This window comes from Leucopleurus acutus (assembly GCF_964270905.1).
Source record: "Leucopleurus acutus genome assembly, chromosome: 11".
Classification (NCBI taxonomy): Eukaryota; Metazoa; Chordata; class Mammalia; order Artiodactyla; family Delphinidae; genus Leucopleurus; species Leucopleurus acutus.
In genome coordinates this window covers 72,188,767-72,206,605 of record NC_139152.1, presented here as the reverse complement: position 1 = coordinate 72,206,605, position 17,839 = coordinate 72,188,767, and the positions used below count along the sequence as shown (strand labels likewise).

Below are 17,839 nucleotides of genomic sequence, written 5' to 3'. Positions count from 1 at the left end.
AGTGCGCATGGAACATTCTCCAGGATAGATCACATCTTGGGTCACAAATCAAGCCTCAGTAAATTTAAGAAAATTGAAATCATACCAAGCATCTTTTCTGACCACAACTCTATGAGATTAGAAATGAATTACAGGGAAGAAAACGTAAAAAAACACAAACATGGAGGCTAAACAATACACTACTTAATAATGAAGTGATCACTGAAGAAATCAAAGAGGAAATCAAAAAATACCTAGAGACAAATGACAATGAAAACACGACGATCCAAAATCTATGGGATGCAACAAAAGCAGTTATAAGAGGGAAGTTTATAGCTATACAAGCCTACCTCAAGGAACAAGAAAAATCTCAAATAAACAATCTAACCTTACACCTAAAGGAACTAGAGAAAGAAGAACAAACAAAACCCAAAGTTAGTAGAAGGAAAGAAATCATAAAGACCAAAGCAGAAATCAATGAAATAGAGACAAAGAAAACAATGGCAAAGATCAATAAAACTAAAAGCTGGTTTTTTGAGAAGATAAACAAAACTGATAAACCATTAGCCAGACTCATCAAGAAAAAGAGGGAAAGGACTCAAATCAATAAAATTAGAAATGAAAAAGGAGAAGTTACAACAGACATTGCAGAAACACAAAGCATCCTAAGAGATTACTACAAGCAACTCCATGCCAATAAAATGGACAACCTGGAAGAAACAGACAAATTCTTAGAAAGGTATAACCTTCCAAGACTGAACCAGGAAGAAATAGAAAATATGAACAGACCAATCACAAGTAATGAAATGGAAACTGTGATTAAAAATCTTCCAACAAACAAAAGTCCAGGACCAGATGGCTTCACAGGTGAATTCTATCAAACATTTAGAGAAGCGCTAACATCCGTCCTTCTCAAACTCTTCCAAAAATTGCAGAGGAAGGAAAACTCCCAAACTCATTCTATGAGGCCACCATCACCCTGATACCAAAACCAGAAAAAAGACACTACAAAAAAAGAAAATTACAGACCAGTATCACTGATGAATATAGATGCAAAAATCCTCAACAAAATACTAGCAAACAGAATCTAACAACACATTAAAAGGATCATACACCATGATCAAGTGGGATTTATCCCAGAGATGCAAGGATTCTTCAATATATGTAAATCAATCAATGTGATACACCATATTAACAAACTGAAGAAGAAAAACCATATGATCATCTCAATAGATGCAGAAAAAGTTTTTGACAAAATTCAACACCCATTTATGATAAATACTCTCCAGAAAGTGGGCATAGAGGGAACCTACTTCAACATAATAAAGGCCATATATGACAAACGCACAGCAAACATTATTCTCGATGGTGAAAAACTGAAAGCATTTCCTCTAAGATCAGAAACAAGACAAGGATGTCCATTCTTGCCACTGTTATTCAACACAGTTTTGGAAGTCCTAGCCACGGCAATCAGAGAAGAAAAAGAAATAAAAGGAAAAAAAAAGAGTAATAAACATACACTCGAGATTCTGATATATTAGCTTCAAAACTGTAATTTTAAATACAACGTTATATAATAATATATATAACATACATAATATTAAATTATTGACCATGCTATTTTTGGATTTAAGACTTTTAGTTGAAAAATATAAAGAATTTAGACAAGTTTACAAATAAATACTGAAATTTTTATAAGACCTTGGGAGTTGCTACGGCTTTAAGTTTAGTTTACTAGCTTTATAAAAGTTGTTTGAGAAGGTCTTGCTTGTTAAGTTAGGCATCTGAAGTCCTCAAATAAAAATGAATATACTAAAACTATAAATGCAGTTTTAAATTCAGGCAACTTAATTAGGTTTTAAATGTAGCTGATTAAGGGTATTCAGTCCTTTCAATCATTATTTATTTGTTATACGTTGAAAAGGGGTATGTTACTTTATAAACAGAATAAGATTTGTAGGTTGAATTTAAAGGCTTAAAGAACACAAGGTTATAAAATGTTACTTAAAGAAACTTGGACTGATCTCATGATTTCTAAATACAATTAAGTAATAAAAAGTTATGCAGTCACTTTAAGCTGCAAAGCAAATTCATTCAGTAATTGAAATACTCAACTCCAAGATAATAATCAAGACCCTGAACTTGATTTAACTTTTGGGCACTGTCCTCTGCTCTAGGCTTGGGATCACTGCGTAGGAGAAGCGTGTTGTTATGGAATGAGGATACAGTTTATTCTTCTCTTTCTTTACCTACATTCTTGTTAAACATAATTTCTGAGCACTATAGTGTTAGAGCAGAATGGAGAGAGAAGAAAGGAAGGAAAGCAAAAGAGCTTACTTGACCACTATATTCAAGATGAATCTCTTATAGGTGTTTGAGGGTTCTTTGGGGACAAACCCCACATCATTAGGGACTGTCACCCGAAATTCCCTTTATGTCTACTTCTTCCTTGGAAACTGGTAGTATCCAGCTTTTCTTTGCTGGGTCCCTTTGCAACCACCACCCCTACCTCCAAGCTCTACTCCCACAAGTGGCTTTTTGGGGCAGAACTTCAGATGAGTCCACAACTGAGCTCATGAGCAAGCACTAAAACTAGCTCTCTCCTTTTCTCTCATTATTAAGCTCCCTGGGGTAATGTTTTAAAATTCTGTTTTCTTGGCCTTTTATAAACTTGGTATGGGTGAGGTGTTTAAGCAGAACCAAGCAGATTTATCAATGGGGTGCTAATCTTCACTGAGCCAATGGCATCGCAAAATGTTTACTGTTCATGACTACCACCATTATGGTTAGTTTTATGTATCAACTTGCCTAGGCTATAGTAGTATTCAAACACTAATCTAGGTGTTGTGAAGGTTTTTTTTTTTGCCGTACGCGGGCCTCTCACTGTTGTGGCCTCTCCCGTTGCGGAGCACAGGCTCCGGATGCGCAGGCTCAGCGGCCATGGCTCACGGGCCCAGCCGCTCCACAGCATGTGGGATCCTCCCGGACCAGGGCATGAACCTGTGGACCCTGCATCGGCAGGCGGACTCTCAACCACTGCGCCACCAGGGAAGCCCCCTGAAGGTATTTTGTAGATGTGGTTAACACCTATAGCCTGATGATTTTACGTAAAGGAGATTATACTCCATAATGTGGATGGAACTCATCCAATCAGTTGAATCACCTTAAAAGCAAAATTGAAGTTTCCCTGAGAAGAAACTCTACCTCATGACTGCATTATCAGGTCCTGCTGAAGAGTTTCTAGCCTGCCAGCCTACTCTACGGATTTTGGATTCACCAGTTCCAAAATCCTCTAAGTCCATCCTTTCATATAAATGTCTTGATTTGATATATATTTGATATATGCTTAGTTATCTGGTTTGATTAAAGCTGGATATCTAAAGGGTGTGGGGGGGGGAGTCTCAGCTTGGAAAGCTAGCCTCTGCTACTTGTGGTCATATCCTTCAACAGGTAGCCTAAACTTCTTTAAATGGTGTCCTCAGGAGAGCTGGAGGGCAAATCCCAACGGACAAGCACTTTTCAAGTCTCTGCTTACTGCATAATTTTTACTATTAATCAAGCAAGCAAGGTAAACCCAGAAGCAATGTGGGAGAGGTTATAAAGAGTCAAGACAGGGCTTCCCTGGTGGCGCAGTGGTTGAGAGTCCGCCTGCCGACGCAGGGGACACAGACTCGTGCCCCGGTCTGGGAAGATCCCACATGCCGTGGAGCGGCTGGGCCTGTGAGCCATGGCCGCTGAGCCTGCGCATCCGGAGCCTGTGCTCCGCAATGTCAAAGGATGTCACTATATATGTGCAAAGAATCCAAACACAATTGAAGACCACTCATGAGCACATTACAGGCATACAAAACAATATAATTCCTTCAACAAAATTGTACTGAATGCTCACTTTTCCTAATACTCCCACAGTACAATTATGGAAAAAACAAGCCTAGAGGAAAAGTTTATATGAAATCTGGGAATATTTAGTCTGGAAAGGATAGTCTTCTCAGCTCAATAATTTCATGATTATATCTTTTTCAATAAGTAAAACTTTGGCTTGCATAGTTTGCAAAGTCTGTATTCACAATGACTCCTACTAATCTTTCCAGTCTCCTCATGTTGGGAGAAGACAAGTGTTTGCTTGCTGCACACTGATTCCTCTCCACAAGAACAAGGCAAAACAAAACATTTTCTGTACACAGTGGAGACTAAATTTCTCATGGCCATGCTTTATGTTAGAAGCTGGAAAAGTAAGCTACCATTCATTTTCTTGATAAGACAGCATAAAAGGAATGGAGATTAACATTTGGAATATAGGTTGATTGGTACATAGAACAGAGGTAGCAATTATAAAAGGCAAGTCTTTTTTTTTTTTAACTTCTTTACTGGAGTATTATTGCTTTACAATGGTGTGTTAGTTTCTGCTGTATCACAAAGTGAATCAGCTACTCGTATACATATATCCCCATATCCCCTCCTGTTGCATCTCCCTCCCACCCTCCATATCCCACCCCTCCAGGTGGTCACAAAGCACCAAGCTGATCTCCCTGTGCCATGCGGCTGCTTCCCACTAGCTATCTATTTTACATTTGGTAGTGTATATATGTCCATGACACTCTCTCACTTCGTCCCAGCTTACCCTTCCCCCTCCCCGTGTCCTCAAGTCCATCCTCTACATCTGCATCTTTATTCCTGTCCTGCCCCTAGGTTCTTCAGAACCATTTTTTTTTTTAAGATTCCATATATATGTTAGCATACAGTGTGTTTTCTCTTTCTGACTTACTTTACTCTGTATGACAGACTCTAGGTCCATCCACCTCACTACAAATAACTCAGTTTTGTTTCTTTTTATGGCTGAGCAATATTCCATTGTATATATGGGCCACACCTTCTTTATCCATTCATCTGTCGATGGACACTTAGGTTGCTTCCAGTCCTGGCTATTGTAAATAGTGCTGCAATGAACATTGTGGTACATGACTCTGTTTGAATTATGCTTTTCTCTGGGTATATGCCCTGTAGTGGGATTGCTGGGTGGGATGGTAGTTCTATTTTTAGCTTTTTAAGGAACCTCCATACTGTTCTCCTGGCGGCTGTATCAATTTACATTCCTACCAACAGTGTAAGAGGGTTCCCTTTTCTCCACACCCTCTCCAGCATTTATTGTTTGTAGACTTTTAAAAAGCAAGTCTTTCTTGTGAAGTGATTTTGGTCAGATAATACTGCTCATAAAACAACAGAGATGAAAGAAGGCAGATTCAGGCAAGCGTTCCTGTAGTAAAGCCATTTATAAAATTGTCAGATAACTTCCCTTGGTGAAAACTGAATGATTCAGAAAACTTCATGAAAAATAATAGTGGGTTTTAGTGATTTTCTCAAAATTATATATAGTGAGCAACTGAACTAGAACTTGAGTTAAATTTCTTAGTTAACAGTTAGATACAAACATATTTTAGTGCATTAGAGCCTAGACCCTAGCTAACTTGTTTCCTACTGCATCCCTGGTGTCTAGCACAGTGTATAAGCCCCAAAATATTGTTAGAATGAGTAAAGTAATAAAATTTAAGCAAGATTTTGGGGCTTCCCTGGTGGCGCAGTGGTTGAGAGTCTGCCTGCCGATGCAGGGGACACGGGTTCGTGCCCCGGTCCGGGAAGATCCCACATGCCGCGGAGCGGCTAGGCCCGTGAGCCATGGCTGCTGAGCCTGCGAGTCCGGAGCCTGTGCTCTGCAACGGGAGAGGCCACAACAGTGAGAGGCCCGCGTACCGCAAAAAAAAAAAAAAAAAAAAAAATTTAAGCAAGATTTTGCACTTAGTCGGGACTGTAATTGAGACCTGGCTTACAACCTTAGCTTCATTAATTATTATGAAATTGCTTAGGTTCTCAGAACCTGTTTTCACTTCAGAAAAATGAATAAAACCTGCCATTACGCCAGGTGCCTTCAGTTCCTGAGAATATAAATGTGAATAAGAAGGTGAAGGAAGTAAGGGTAGAAAAGACCAACACAGACAAAACGAAACGAATAAATAAATAAATAGAAAATAACAGTTGTAATGAATGAAAAAACAAGAAGAAAAATAAGGTGTTGCAATAAAAATAACAGATTACTACTACAAAAATAAATATGCAATTTTAAGCATAGTAAATGACATAATATGTGCTCCAGAAACATTAGCTTTCATCTCTGCCTTCCCTTGCTAAATTATGAATTAAAAACAATGAATGAAAAAAAATAAAAACAAATAAAAACAATGAATGTGGGAATTCCCTGGTGGTCCAGTGATTAGGACTTTGCACACTCAGAGCCAAGGGCGTGGGTTCGATCCCTGGTTGGGAAACTAAGATCCCACAAGCCATGCAGTGTAGTCAAAAAACAAACAAACAAACAAACAAAAAACACTGAACATGAAGAGTATCTAATTCAAATTCTTGAGTAATCAAAGTTACATAATTAGAATATAATGATATTTAATGTAGATTGTAAGACTGAAGAATAAGCACGTTACAAGTACTGGTTCCCAGCATGCCTGAGAAGGCAATATAGCAGTTATGAACATATCCTTTAGCCAGAAAGATTCGTGTTCCATCATACTATTTAAGTTTGAGCAGAGTATTTAACCTTTCCAAACTTTGCTTTCTTAACTTAGCTGGAAAATGAGGACAAATTAAGCAGCTATTTCATTGGATTGTTATGAAGATTAAATAATGAAAAAGCTATAGTAATCAAAATAGCTTGTAGCTAGCATAAAAACAAACACGCAGATCAACAGAACAGAATAGGGAGGCCAGAAATAAACAAAGGAACCAAGAATATACAATGGGGAAAGAATAGTCTCTTTAATATATAGTGTTGGGAAAACTGGAGAACCACATGCAAAAGAATAAACTGAACCCCTATTTTATACCACTCACAAAAATCAACTCAAAATGGATTAAAGAACTGAACGTAAGACCTAAAACCATAAACCTCCTGGTAGTAAACAAGGGGGTAAGCTCCCTGACACTGGTCTTGGCAATGATTTTTTGGATTTGAAACCAAAAGCAAAGGCAACAAAAGCAAAAATAAATAAGTGGGCCTATGTCAAACTAAAAAGCTTCTGCACAAAAAAGGACACCAACAAAATGAAGAGGCAACTTATGGAATGAGGGGAAATATTTGCAAAAATATATATATGAAAGCAGGTTAATATCCAAAATATATAAAGAACTCTTACAACTGAATAGCAAAAAAAAAAAAAAAAAAAACTGATTAAAAAATGGGCACAGGAACTTCTTCCCAAGAAGACACGTAATGGCCGACAGGTACATGAAAAGGTGCTCACCAGCACTAATCATCAGTGAAATGCAAAGCAAAATTACAATGAGATTATCAATTACTTTACACCTGCTAAGAATGGCCATCATCAAAAAGAGATAACAAGCATTGGCAGCAAGGATGTGGAGAAAAGGGAACACCTGTGCACTGTTGGTGGGAATGTAAATTGATGCAGCCATCACAGAAAACAGTATGGGGTTCCTCAAAAAATTAAAAACAGAACTACCATACTTTCCAGCAATTCCACTTCTGGGTATATATCCAAAAAAAACAAAATCACTATTTTAAAGTGATATTCATTCAGCATTATTTACAATAGCCAACCCATAGAAACAACCTAAGTATAAATCGATGGATGAAAGGATAAAGAAAATGTAGTACATACACACAATGGAATATTATTCAGCCACAAAAAATAAATCTTACCATTTGTAACACCATGACAACACGGATGGACCATGAGGGCATTACGCTAAGTGAAATGCCAGACAGAGAAGGACAAATACTGAGTGATCTCGTTTATACGTGGGATCTAAAAAAACCGAATTCATAGAAACAAACAGATCCATCAACAGGTACAAACTTTCATTTAAAAGATATATAATTTCTGGGGATATAATGTACAGCATGGTTTAAAAAAACGTTAATGAACAGTGTTTGACATATCATCTTTCAGTAAAGGACTAGACAAAATTATACTTCCTACAAATCTGATGAATGTCTTTAAATGTATCTCACAAAATCAGTATATCTGTTTTTATTTTCTACTGAGCTATTTCTACTGAACGGTTTGGAAAGAAATCTATTGTTTTCAAAAGTAAACTTCAATATCAATTACAGGGAATAAATGCAAGAGAGTGCTTAAAATAAATACATAAATAAAGATGAGAGGCACTGCTCCAAAGAGTTGAAAATGTCATTTGGTTTTCAAGTCTACATCTTCTTAAGAAAGTTTTCCTAGTGGTGTATCATACTCCAGCACGGCTGAGCAGCCAGATGAGCAAAACTTGCACAAATAAGAGCTGTAAACACCTGAGAAGGCGTTTTCATAGGAAGGCACTCTCCGTCAGCAAACAAGTGACAGCAACAGGGCTGGTGAGTACTGAGGCCCCTTCTCTCTCCACCCCCCGCAGTGGCCTGGGCAAGTTATAACCTCTCCTCTCTAGAACCTTCCCTCTACACCTACTAGCTCCTCAACCTTCAAGTTCTTCAATCCGCGAAGGTAATAGCGCTACAGCTAAGGCGACCAGGGTCAGAAGATGCGGTGTCCCCAATTCCTCACTCGCCGCCAAACCATGATCGCGGCCCCCAGTCCACTATACAGACAGATTCTGATACAGAAGAAGGCTAAAACTTTTTCTTCTTACAGAGGGCACCACCCGGAGCGTCGCCGGCAAACGCCCTAGGAGAGGGCGGGGTCTTCCCACCTCTTCAGACTCCGGCCCCAACGTTAAGAGCTTCTTTCAGCCGGGATCGCTAACCTCAACTCCTCCCCCACCGCTGACCGACAGCCCGACCTCACCTGGAAGCGGTTCCACCAGGGAATGGCTTAGAGAAACCTCGGGAAGAGCGGTCCGGCGAGAGACGCCACCGAAGGCAGAGTCATGGTCCGCCTCGTTCAGCCGACCAGTGCAGACACGCCTCGGCCGCCGCGCCTCCCGCCTCGAGGCGGTTCCCCCGCACCCCGGTATAGTCGCAGCCTCCCGCACTGCACGCCGGGAACGGCCTATCTCCACTTCTCAGACTTCAGCGTCCAGGACGCCCCGGCCTCCAAGCAGAACTGCACTCTGGGATTTGCAGTCCTCATCCCAGGTCTTCTCTCCGCCCTTAACACAGAATCCAGGGACCTTGCTGCGGAATCTAAACGTAAAGCGTCGCCCACGGTCGTGAAATGTAGGCGACGCTTGCATCCGGGCTCTTGTTCCGGCCTCGGCTAGGTGGGAAATGCGTCGCTTAGCAGCCGCTGCCGCTATTACTCGCTAGAGATCAGTTGGCGGTATCTAGTGTCCGATTGGAACCGCGCTGGGGAGCCGTCAGGCGTGGCGGCGGGGCTCGGCTGGGTGGGTGCGGTAGCTGAGGGGCCGCCGCTGGATGCCAGGTTTGGTTTAGGTGGGTGGATCCTGGAGAGCGCGGACAGAGAGTTCTTCCCGCAAAGGTTCTTTAAGCCTAACGGCCCAAATAAACAACAGACCCTTAGCCTTTGATTTGCAGTCCATCTGCCTTCCCCTCGCTTCAGCCCTGGTTTCTTCGGCCCAGCTGCACTCATTTCAATCGTTTACTTTCTCGCTTTTTTTTTTCCCCCTTAATCCTAGCTCCTGTCTCTCAGAATCAGTGGTCAATTTCAGCCTTCCAAGCATCGCACGCTTTGGTGGTAAGGGGGGGTGGAGGAAGGGGGCACAGAATCCTAGTTCTAGCTTACATTAGTTTAACCATGGAAGCCGTCATAATTTAGCCGATAAAATATCTGATGATTTGTCGCAACTGCTGTAATTTTGATCAAGGCTATTTTACCCACATATCTGTTATACAGTTAAGGAGCCATACCTCTTTGCTAACATCGTGGAGAGTTGTAATAGCGTAATCTGTAAAAACAGTAATGCTGTTTACCTTGAAAATGCTAATACCCACTTGTATTGTTACAGAAAGTAAAGCACAGTGAAAGAATTCAAGATGCCACCTAATATAAACTGGAAAGAAATAAGAAAAGTTGACCCAGATGAGTTGCCTCGTCAAGAAGAATTGGCAGATAATTTATTGATTTCCTTATCTAAGGTACTTAATTGATAAATAATGCATAGATATATACATACAACTATGATAGTCTAAGTTGTCCCTGAAATCACTGAATGGTACAACTGGAAGATTTCTTGTATTTTGCTTAAGGGTTATAAAATATGAAATAGTTGCTTTTCTCTTTACTTAGGTGGAAGTAAATGAGCTAAAAAGTGAAAGTCAAGAAAATATGATACACCTTTTCAGAATTACTCAGTCTCTAATGAAGGTTTGTATACAGTAGGTTTTAATAATAGCTTTGACTATTAGAGAAAGTGTAAGAATCTTTTCTTAGATAATTTAATCTCTGTGAAAGTACTTTGTAAAATCTAAATGACCACTAAAAAATGAGATATCTTCAAATGTCAACTGAGAATTTTAGGTGAAAAACATTACTGCTTTCTGCTCTAAAGTTCCTAAAAGAGTGTGTAGGGGAAACAGAATGGTTATGTTTAAAAAAGCATAGGGAGGTCCTATGTTAATTATGTTACAGCTTGTTACAGTAGCTGACTACTGTTGGGATTTGTTAGGAGGGGAAGAGATTTAGGTGTGAGAAGACTGTAAAGGTGAAAGACTGATGAATAGTTTTAGGTAAGTGGAGGGCAGTGGTAAAGTGTTAAGGAGATTCTAGAGCTGGAGGTTACTATAAATAAAAACTGGGAATAGAAAGTATGCATGTTCTTTACATTTAAGGAGACAAGTGCAGAAAGTTTATAATAGCAGGTTGTAGAGGAAACAATGTTGGGTATAGTTTAGAATAGGCTGTCTAGGGCCTTTAAAGACGTATTTTATGATATCAGCAATTAGCAGCCATTAAAGGTTTTTGATCTCTAATTGGTAGATACAAAAATATGCCTTAAGAGGGTTAAACTTATGAAGGAAGTTAGACAAAATTATGGACTAGAATAATGAAAATTAGAATAGAATAAAAGAGATAGTTGAAAACATTACGAAGAGAAAAGTTGCAATACTAGATGTAAGACTTGAGGGAAAAAAGGAATAAAAGATATTTCAAACTCTTAGGAATCTAGAAATTACAGCCTTAAGAAAATCATCTATTCATTCAACAAATGTTTGCTGAATCTCTCCTTGTGCCAGGCATTGCAGGCAGTAAGTACTGGGATAGCAAATACAAAACAAAATTCTTATTTTCAGTGCTTACATTCTAGTGTAAAGGCATACTGAAATAGCTTTTTTTATTCTTAACGTTTAGATGAAAGCTCAAGAAGTAGAGCTAGCTTTGGAAGAAGTTGAAAAAGCTGGAGAAGAACAAGCAAAATTTGGTAAATGCCTTGGGGAAAAGATTATTATGGTGTTAAATAGTAGATTTCATTTATTCACTAAGCAGTGAAGAATTAGCTTTAATATATTGGGTTGACCAAAAAGTAAGATCTTATGGACAAATCCAAACAAACTTTCTGGCCAACCCAATATTTTATAAAGTGTGTATACTCAGTTTATTTTGAAATATTTTTCTAGAACTCCTATTTCATGGATCAGGTACAAAATAGTTATTTTCTTATGTTACCTTATCATTACAACCATGATGGAATCTTTAAAAATTAATTTTATTATTTTATTGAAAATTATTGAAAAGTTTGTTTTGAGATAAATCTGACCAATTGAAATATTTATCTTTTTTTAATAGAAAATCAATTAAAAACTAAAGTAATGAAACTGGAAAATGAACTGGAGGTATGTTCTTTTGTATTCCTTAGGGTGTAATCATTGTAAATATTATTTTCGATTATTATTTTTAAATTTTTTCATTGTAATTAGCTGGAAAAAGTCACTGGAATGATATTGTGTTTATAATTGTTCAGTATATATTTTACGTGCCTATTTATGTATCTTAAATTCTGCTAAGGATTGCACATCCAATTGTGAACAAAATAAAAACATTGAATAACCTCATGGAGCTTGTAGTACAGAGAAATATACAGAGAGATTACTATAACTGAGGTGGAATGAGGCATGTTGGAATTTGAGGAACAGTGACAGAAGGGTATAGGAGAAGAGGTAGCTTTTGAGAAAGCCAAGAGCCAAAATGTGAATGTATTGTTAAGGAACTGAATACATTGAGATTACTGAGACTGTGGGAAAGAATGTGATACAAATGGATTAGCCCTTATAAGGAGGAAGGACCTTTTTCCTTGGTAAAAGGGAGGAAGGAAGAATGGATATGAACAGAAGCTTTTGATGTTTGTAGGTTTAGTGCCTGAAATTTGAGAGGATGGAGAGGTCATCTGCTAAAAATAAGAGTGAAAGATGTGTGGTCAAATTTTAAAGAAGTCAGATAAAACCAGAAATATAGTGGGGAATGAACTGGAGATTTCAGGATCTGGAGTCAGATAGTTTACATTCAAACCCTGGTTTTTTAGCATGTTAACTCTGCGAATTTAGATGGTTTATTTTCTATTCCCTGTCGTATATCCAGCTTCTAGGGAAATACCAGTCATTCTCAATAAATACTTGTTAAGTGAGTTATGAAGTAAGGTCGATTCTGTGTTAGTGTTTAGCAAGGCAACTACTACAGAATAGAAGGATAGGACAGTTGGAGATGTTGGTAAGAAAGTGCTTTTTGAAGGAGGTTAAGAGTAAGAAAAGTTTAGTTAAGGTAGAAGAGTAACAGAACTGTATGCTAGGGAGATGAATGTGAGACAGATTAGATGACTAAAGGATTTTTGATGTTTTTGACTATGACCTAAAGTAACAGGAAAATGAAGCAAAATGTATTTAGTCTGCTGCAAAATTTTAAAGATAATCTAATTTTGGGTGTTCAATATGGTAGCACTAGCTACATGTGGCCATTAGCATTTAAATTAATTAAAGTTAAGAATTCAATTCTTTAGTTTCACTAGCCACATTTCAAGTGCTCAGTAGACACATGTAGATAGTGGCTACTGTATTGGGCAGTGTAGAGAACATTTCCTTTATCCTAACACTGGTCTAAATAGTCAGTGGTATGAGGGAAAGGACAGGTTAAGAGCACCATGGCTCAGTGGCTAGGGTGGAGGCTCTGGTGATTTGTAGCCTGGTTTCAGAGCTCTGATACTCAGGGGAAGCCTAGATAGTTCATCTCAAGGATCATTGTATGCCTTTGCACTTTACCCTGGTGTCTGTGGCTCAGCGGCTATAACAAAGCCTGAGTGATTGACTGTTAATTCTTCATACTCTGGATGGCTCAGGAAGAGCTTAAGGGGTTGTCAGCCTGTGAACTAAAGCTTAAATATGCTTAATTTAAAAAATTGTTTTTAAGCAACATGATTTTAAACATCTCGTGCTGATTATGATAAAATTTAAAGTCAAGATAATTATTTTTGTTGTTGATTCATTTGAATCTCCAGATATAATGGAATTAATTTATACTTTGGGTTTATTACTTTAAGATGGCACAGCACTCTGCAGGTGGACGTGACACTCGCTTTTTACGTGATGAAATTCGCCAACTTGAAAAGCAATTGGAACAAAAAGATAGAGAATTGGAGGACATGGAAAAAGAGTTAGAGAAAGAAAAGAAAGTTAATGAGCAAGTAAGGCACAGTTTTTTAATGACTCTTAACTGTTCAAGTTACCAAAAAAACACCACCTGTTTATGCTTTTTATAATTATTACTGACAGTTTCAATTTTTATGTTTTATGTTATTTGTGGGAATTGATGTATGCTTATTGATAAGGTTTTATATAACAGTTCATGTTGTCATCATGTCTTTAAAATGTAATGGATCAGGTACATCTAGTGAATGAATATGACCTAGAGATTAATTCTTTATACATGGAGGTAACTTTTTCTCCGGGTGTTAGAATTCTTCACATAAAGTTGATGATTTGATCTGGAATATTGGTATGAAGAAATTAATAGGCATTCAGAAACAATTGATTTGGGCTTCGCTGATGGCACAATGGTTAAGAATCTGCCTGCCAATGCAGAGGACACAGGTTCGAGCCCTGGTCCGGGAAGATCCCACATGTCGCAGAGCAACTAAGCCCATGCACCATGACTATTGAGCCTGCGCTCAATAGAGCGTGTGCGCCACACTACTGAGTCCGCTTGCTACAACTGTTGAAGCCCGTGCCCTAGAGCCCATGCTCCACAACAAGAGAAGCCACCACAATGAGAAGACTGTGCACCGCAATGAAGAGTAGCTCCCGCTCACTGCAACTAGAGAAAGCCTGTGCACAGCAATGAAGACCCAATGCAGCCAAACATAAATAAATAAAATTTTTAAAATTTTTTGATTTTCTTATTTTTCATAATATATTTTGGGAAAAAAGGTATTTATTTGTATCTATATTAGTAGTAGACTTAGAAATTAATCTTTTAGTGATGTATTCAATAATAAGTTTTTTATTTTCAGGTGTACCTCGCTTTATGTAATACGTAGATTCTTAAAAAGTGTTAATCTCACCATTTTGTAAATCAATTCATATTTTAAACCATGACATGTCATCTTTTATACAAGCATAGTTTATTATTACCTCTTACGTTATACTTGTTATTTACAAAATAACTCATGCAATGTTCACTTAAATTTAGTTTGAGGAAAAAATTATTTTTTTGCTGATAAGATTGTATTTCCTGTCAGAAAATAGTATGCTTTCTTTTTTTGCCTCAGCTGTCAGTGAACTTAGTACAAAATTTGGTGCCTACATGTATTAACTGTCCCATCCCTGGTGCCCAGAAGCTTTTTCTACCTTTGTGTCCTTTATAAGGTCAATATTGTATCACATCCTGATAATCTCATTTTGTCCATTGTTCTCTTGGAAATAGATGGTTATAAATTTTAAGTAAATGACATTGATTATGAGGTAACATTGCTATTTAAAAAGAATTCATCATAGACTGATTTGTAAGGAAAAGCATCCCCATTCTTGATATATCTATTTTATTATATAGTTTGGAAGTCACGTAAAAGTGAGCCATCTGTACAGTTTTTGCGGTGGAAAAAGTATGGATTGATGCCACCTGAAGGTTAGGAATAAGCTCTTAGAGGATTATGTGTTTAGTTGACTCAGTGAAACATAACAGATCTATAGATTTCTTAATCATGAAGGGTCCAACCTATGCTATACAGTAATAGAATTGCTTAGGGAGGTGGCCGTGTATGTGTTTTTCTGGGCTATTGTTCTTTTGTCTAGCCCATATATTAGTCAACTTCTCACCATTGATACCACACACTGTTAGCTAATCAGAACCACCATGTCTATTCATATCTTAGACTACTATCTTCATTCATAGGCACACACACAGACAACTTGAATATATGGCTTATGTACCTTTCCAGCTGCTAGATTTCTTGAAGTAGAATATGGATATGAGTTGCTTTAGCAATTTCTTCTTTGCCCTTAACCAGTCATTCAGTTTTACTGAGTACTTATAGCATGCCAGAGACTGTGCTAAATACTGAGGATACAGTGGGCAACGCTATTCTGCTTCTCAACGTTATTCACTGTCAATAACAAAGGTAACATAAGATAATATGATAGTCTGGGGATACATAAGGATATAAGAATACTCTGGAGTACTCTGGAGGGGTATACCTGAGTCAGTCTTGAGGTTCAAGAAATGATCTGTAAACTGAGACCTGAAATAAGAGTTAGCCTGGAAGAGGGAATGAGATGTAGGTGCTGGTTAAGGAAAAGGCATTCTGGGTAGAAAATACAGTGTTTACTAAGACCTAGAGGTAAGAGATAGCATGGTGTATTCAGGGAACTACAGTTATTCATTCTGGCTGGAATATAGGTAAAAATAGCTAGTGTAGAGTCCTTACTATGTGCCAGATACTTTATATGCATTAATTCATTATTCCTCATTTGATACTTATATGAGAGAGGTGACATTTCCCCCAGGCTACAGATGAAGAAACAGACACAGAAAGGGTAGGTAATTGCCCATGGTTACACAACTAATAAATGATAAAGCCAGGATTTGATCCAGATTTACTCAAATTCTGTGCTCTTATCTGCTGTGCTACCCTACCTTTCCAGCTTTAACATTTATGATCCTCTAGAGAGATAAGCAAAGGCCAGTACCTGAGGAATTTGGTCCTTTTTCCAAAAAGGAGCCAATGAAGGATTTTGAACTCAGGGATATCATGATCAGATCGGTACTTTGCAAGTTTACTCTCCTTTGTGGAGAGTGGATTGAAGGGGGCCAAGACTAGTAAGGAGACATTTGTGCTAAGTCAGTGTGACGATGGACTAATTAGTGACTGAGGGGGATTAGGGACATAGACATGTTTGAGGGATGTAGATGTAATTGGATATGATGAATGATTGGTTGTTGGTGAAGAGGGAGGAATGGGTAGTCCACCTAATTTTCTGGGTTGGGCCACTGGATAGGTAGATAGCGCCATTCACTTAGAAGTGACACAAGGGGAGTTTAGAAGGCTTGTGATTATTATTTGTTTTGTACATGTTGAGTTTGAGGTCCCTGTGGGCATATTCAGAAAGGATATCTGGATAAGAAACTCAGAGATACCGGATAGATGATAAGAATTTGTGGGTCATCAGCATAGATACTGAAGCAATAGAAGTGATTGTAAGGCAGATGTCTAGGTATAGAAATGTCTAATGCAAGAGGAAGTGGTGCTTCAAGGAATAGACCAAGAAAGGACAAATATCAAGAGTATGATGTTTCAAAACCAAGGAAAAGGAGCATCAGTAGTATTAAATGCTTTAGCCTTAAGTTCCTGACATGTCTCTTCTTGTTAAAATTTTCCAATTCAAAACAGGATGGGACTGTTTCTTAACTCCCAGATGATAATAATAATAATGGTAAAATTCTAAGATTCGTATAGCACATTGCATTTTATTATGAACTTTCTTTAAACTTTTTTTTTGAAAACTTTATCTTCATAAAGATGGTAAGAAAAACAGTAAACACATAGTCTTCATATAGATTCACCTGTTAACACTGTGCCACATATGCTTTATCTTTGCACACACAGACTTATTCTCCTCCCCTCCCCTCCCCTCCTTTCTTTTTTGCTGAGACATCAGAGTTAATTGCAGATATCATGATACTTCATACTTAAATATTGCAAATATCATGATATTTCATTCTTAAATATTTCAGTGTGTTTCCACTGAAAGGAAGTAGTTATATTTCCTTTATAACTATATAAGTAGTTATATTTTCCAATATAACTACTTATATAATTAGCATACTCAGGAATGTAATATCAATTCAGTACTGTTGTCTAATATGTAGTCCATAATCAGATTTCCTCTATTGGCCCAATAATGTCCTTTTAGTCTCCCCACCCAATATCCAAGCATCCATGCTTCTTTTTAACCATTATATTCTACTGCTTTGTATTTCTAAGTAATTTAATGCTCACTGAGAGCAAAGAGTATTCTAGCTCTGGTAATAGAACTGCAAAATAATGAAGATCTTGGTTGGAAGACTACTCATTATTAGGTTTTACGCTGGGGGAAGAGGGTAATGTTTTGTTTTCTGTATCCTTTGGTTAGAGGTTTTTGTTTTTTGTTTTATAATCTTTTAAACTCATCCTGCTTCATCCTTCTTAATCCTTAGTTAGTTTTCAAAATTTTGGCGTATTATTCATGTCTTGGGTCGACATGAAATCCTCAGTAGTTAAACATTCTCTGTGTTATTGGAAAGGAACTGAAAACCTGGCATTACATAGAACTACTGCTGAATTTTATCTTATTTGTTTTTTGCTGTTTTAGTTGGCTCTTCGAAATGAGGAGGCAGAAAATGAAAACAGCAAATTAAGGAGAGAGGTTGGTAAATTTTAGTAGTTGTGGTGGTTCAACAAAGATACT

The 17,839-nt window shown here is 37.8% G+C and overlaps 2 protein-coding genes across 3 annotated transcripts in view; one reads left to right on the top strand and one right to left on the bottom strand.

Moving 5' to 3' along the window:
- The window catches only part of TMTC3 (transmembrane O-mannosyltransferase targeting cadherins 3), a 64,786-nt gene extending 55,837 nt beyond the window's left edge, over positions 1–8,949 (bottom strand). The window contains exon 1 of the mRNA XM_082849409.1: positions 8,799–8,949. The gene's annotated coding sequence lies outside the window, so the exon portion shown is untranslated. The remainder of the gene's footprint in view (positions 1–8,798) is intronic.
- Positions 8,950–9,229: 280 nt separating this feature from the next.
- The window catches only part of CEP290 (centrosomal protein 290), a 103,306-nt gene continuing 94,696 nt past the window's right edge, over positions 9,230–17,839 (top strand). The window contains exons 1-7 of one of the 2 annotated variants that reach the window (XM_082849407.1): positions 9,230–9,385; positions 9,919–10,048; positions 10,200–10,277; positions 11,262–11,331; positions 11,697–11,743; positions 13,438–13,581; positions 17,744–17,797. In XM_082849407.1, the coding sequence (XP_082705533.1) occupies positions 9,947–10,048; positions 10,200–10,277; positions 11,262–11,331; positions 11,697–11,743; positions 13,438–13,581; positions 17,744–17,797 (495 nt within the window). In that variant the 5' untranslated portion in view covers positions 9,230–9,385; positions 9,919–9,946. Of the gene's footprint in view, positions 9,386–9,627; positions 9,648–9,918; positions 10,049–10,199; positions 10,278–11,261; positions 11,332–11,696; positions 11,744–13,437; positions 13,582–17,743; positions 17,798–17,839 lie in introns of those variants that run through there. The other variant, XM_082849408.1, reaches the window with a different exon arrangement.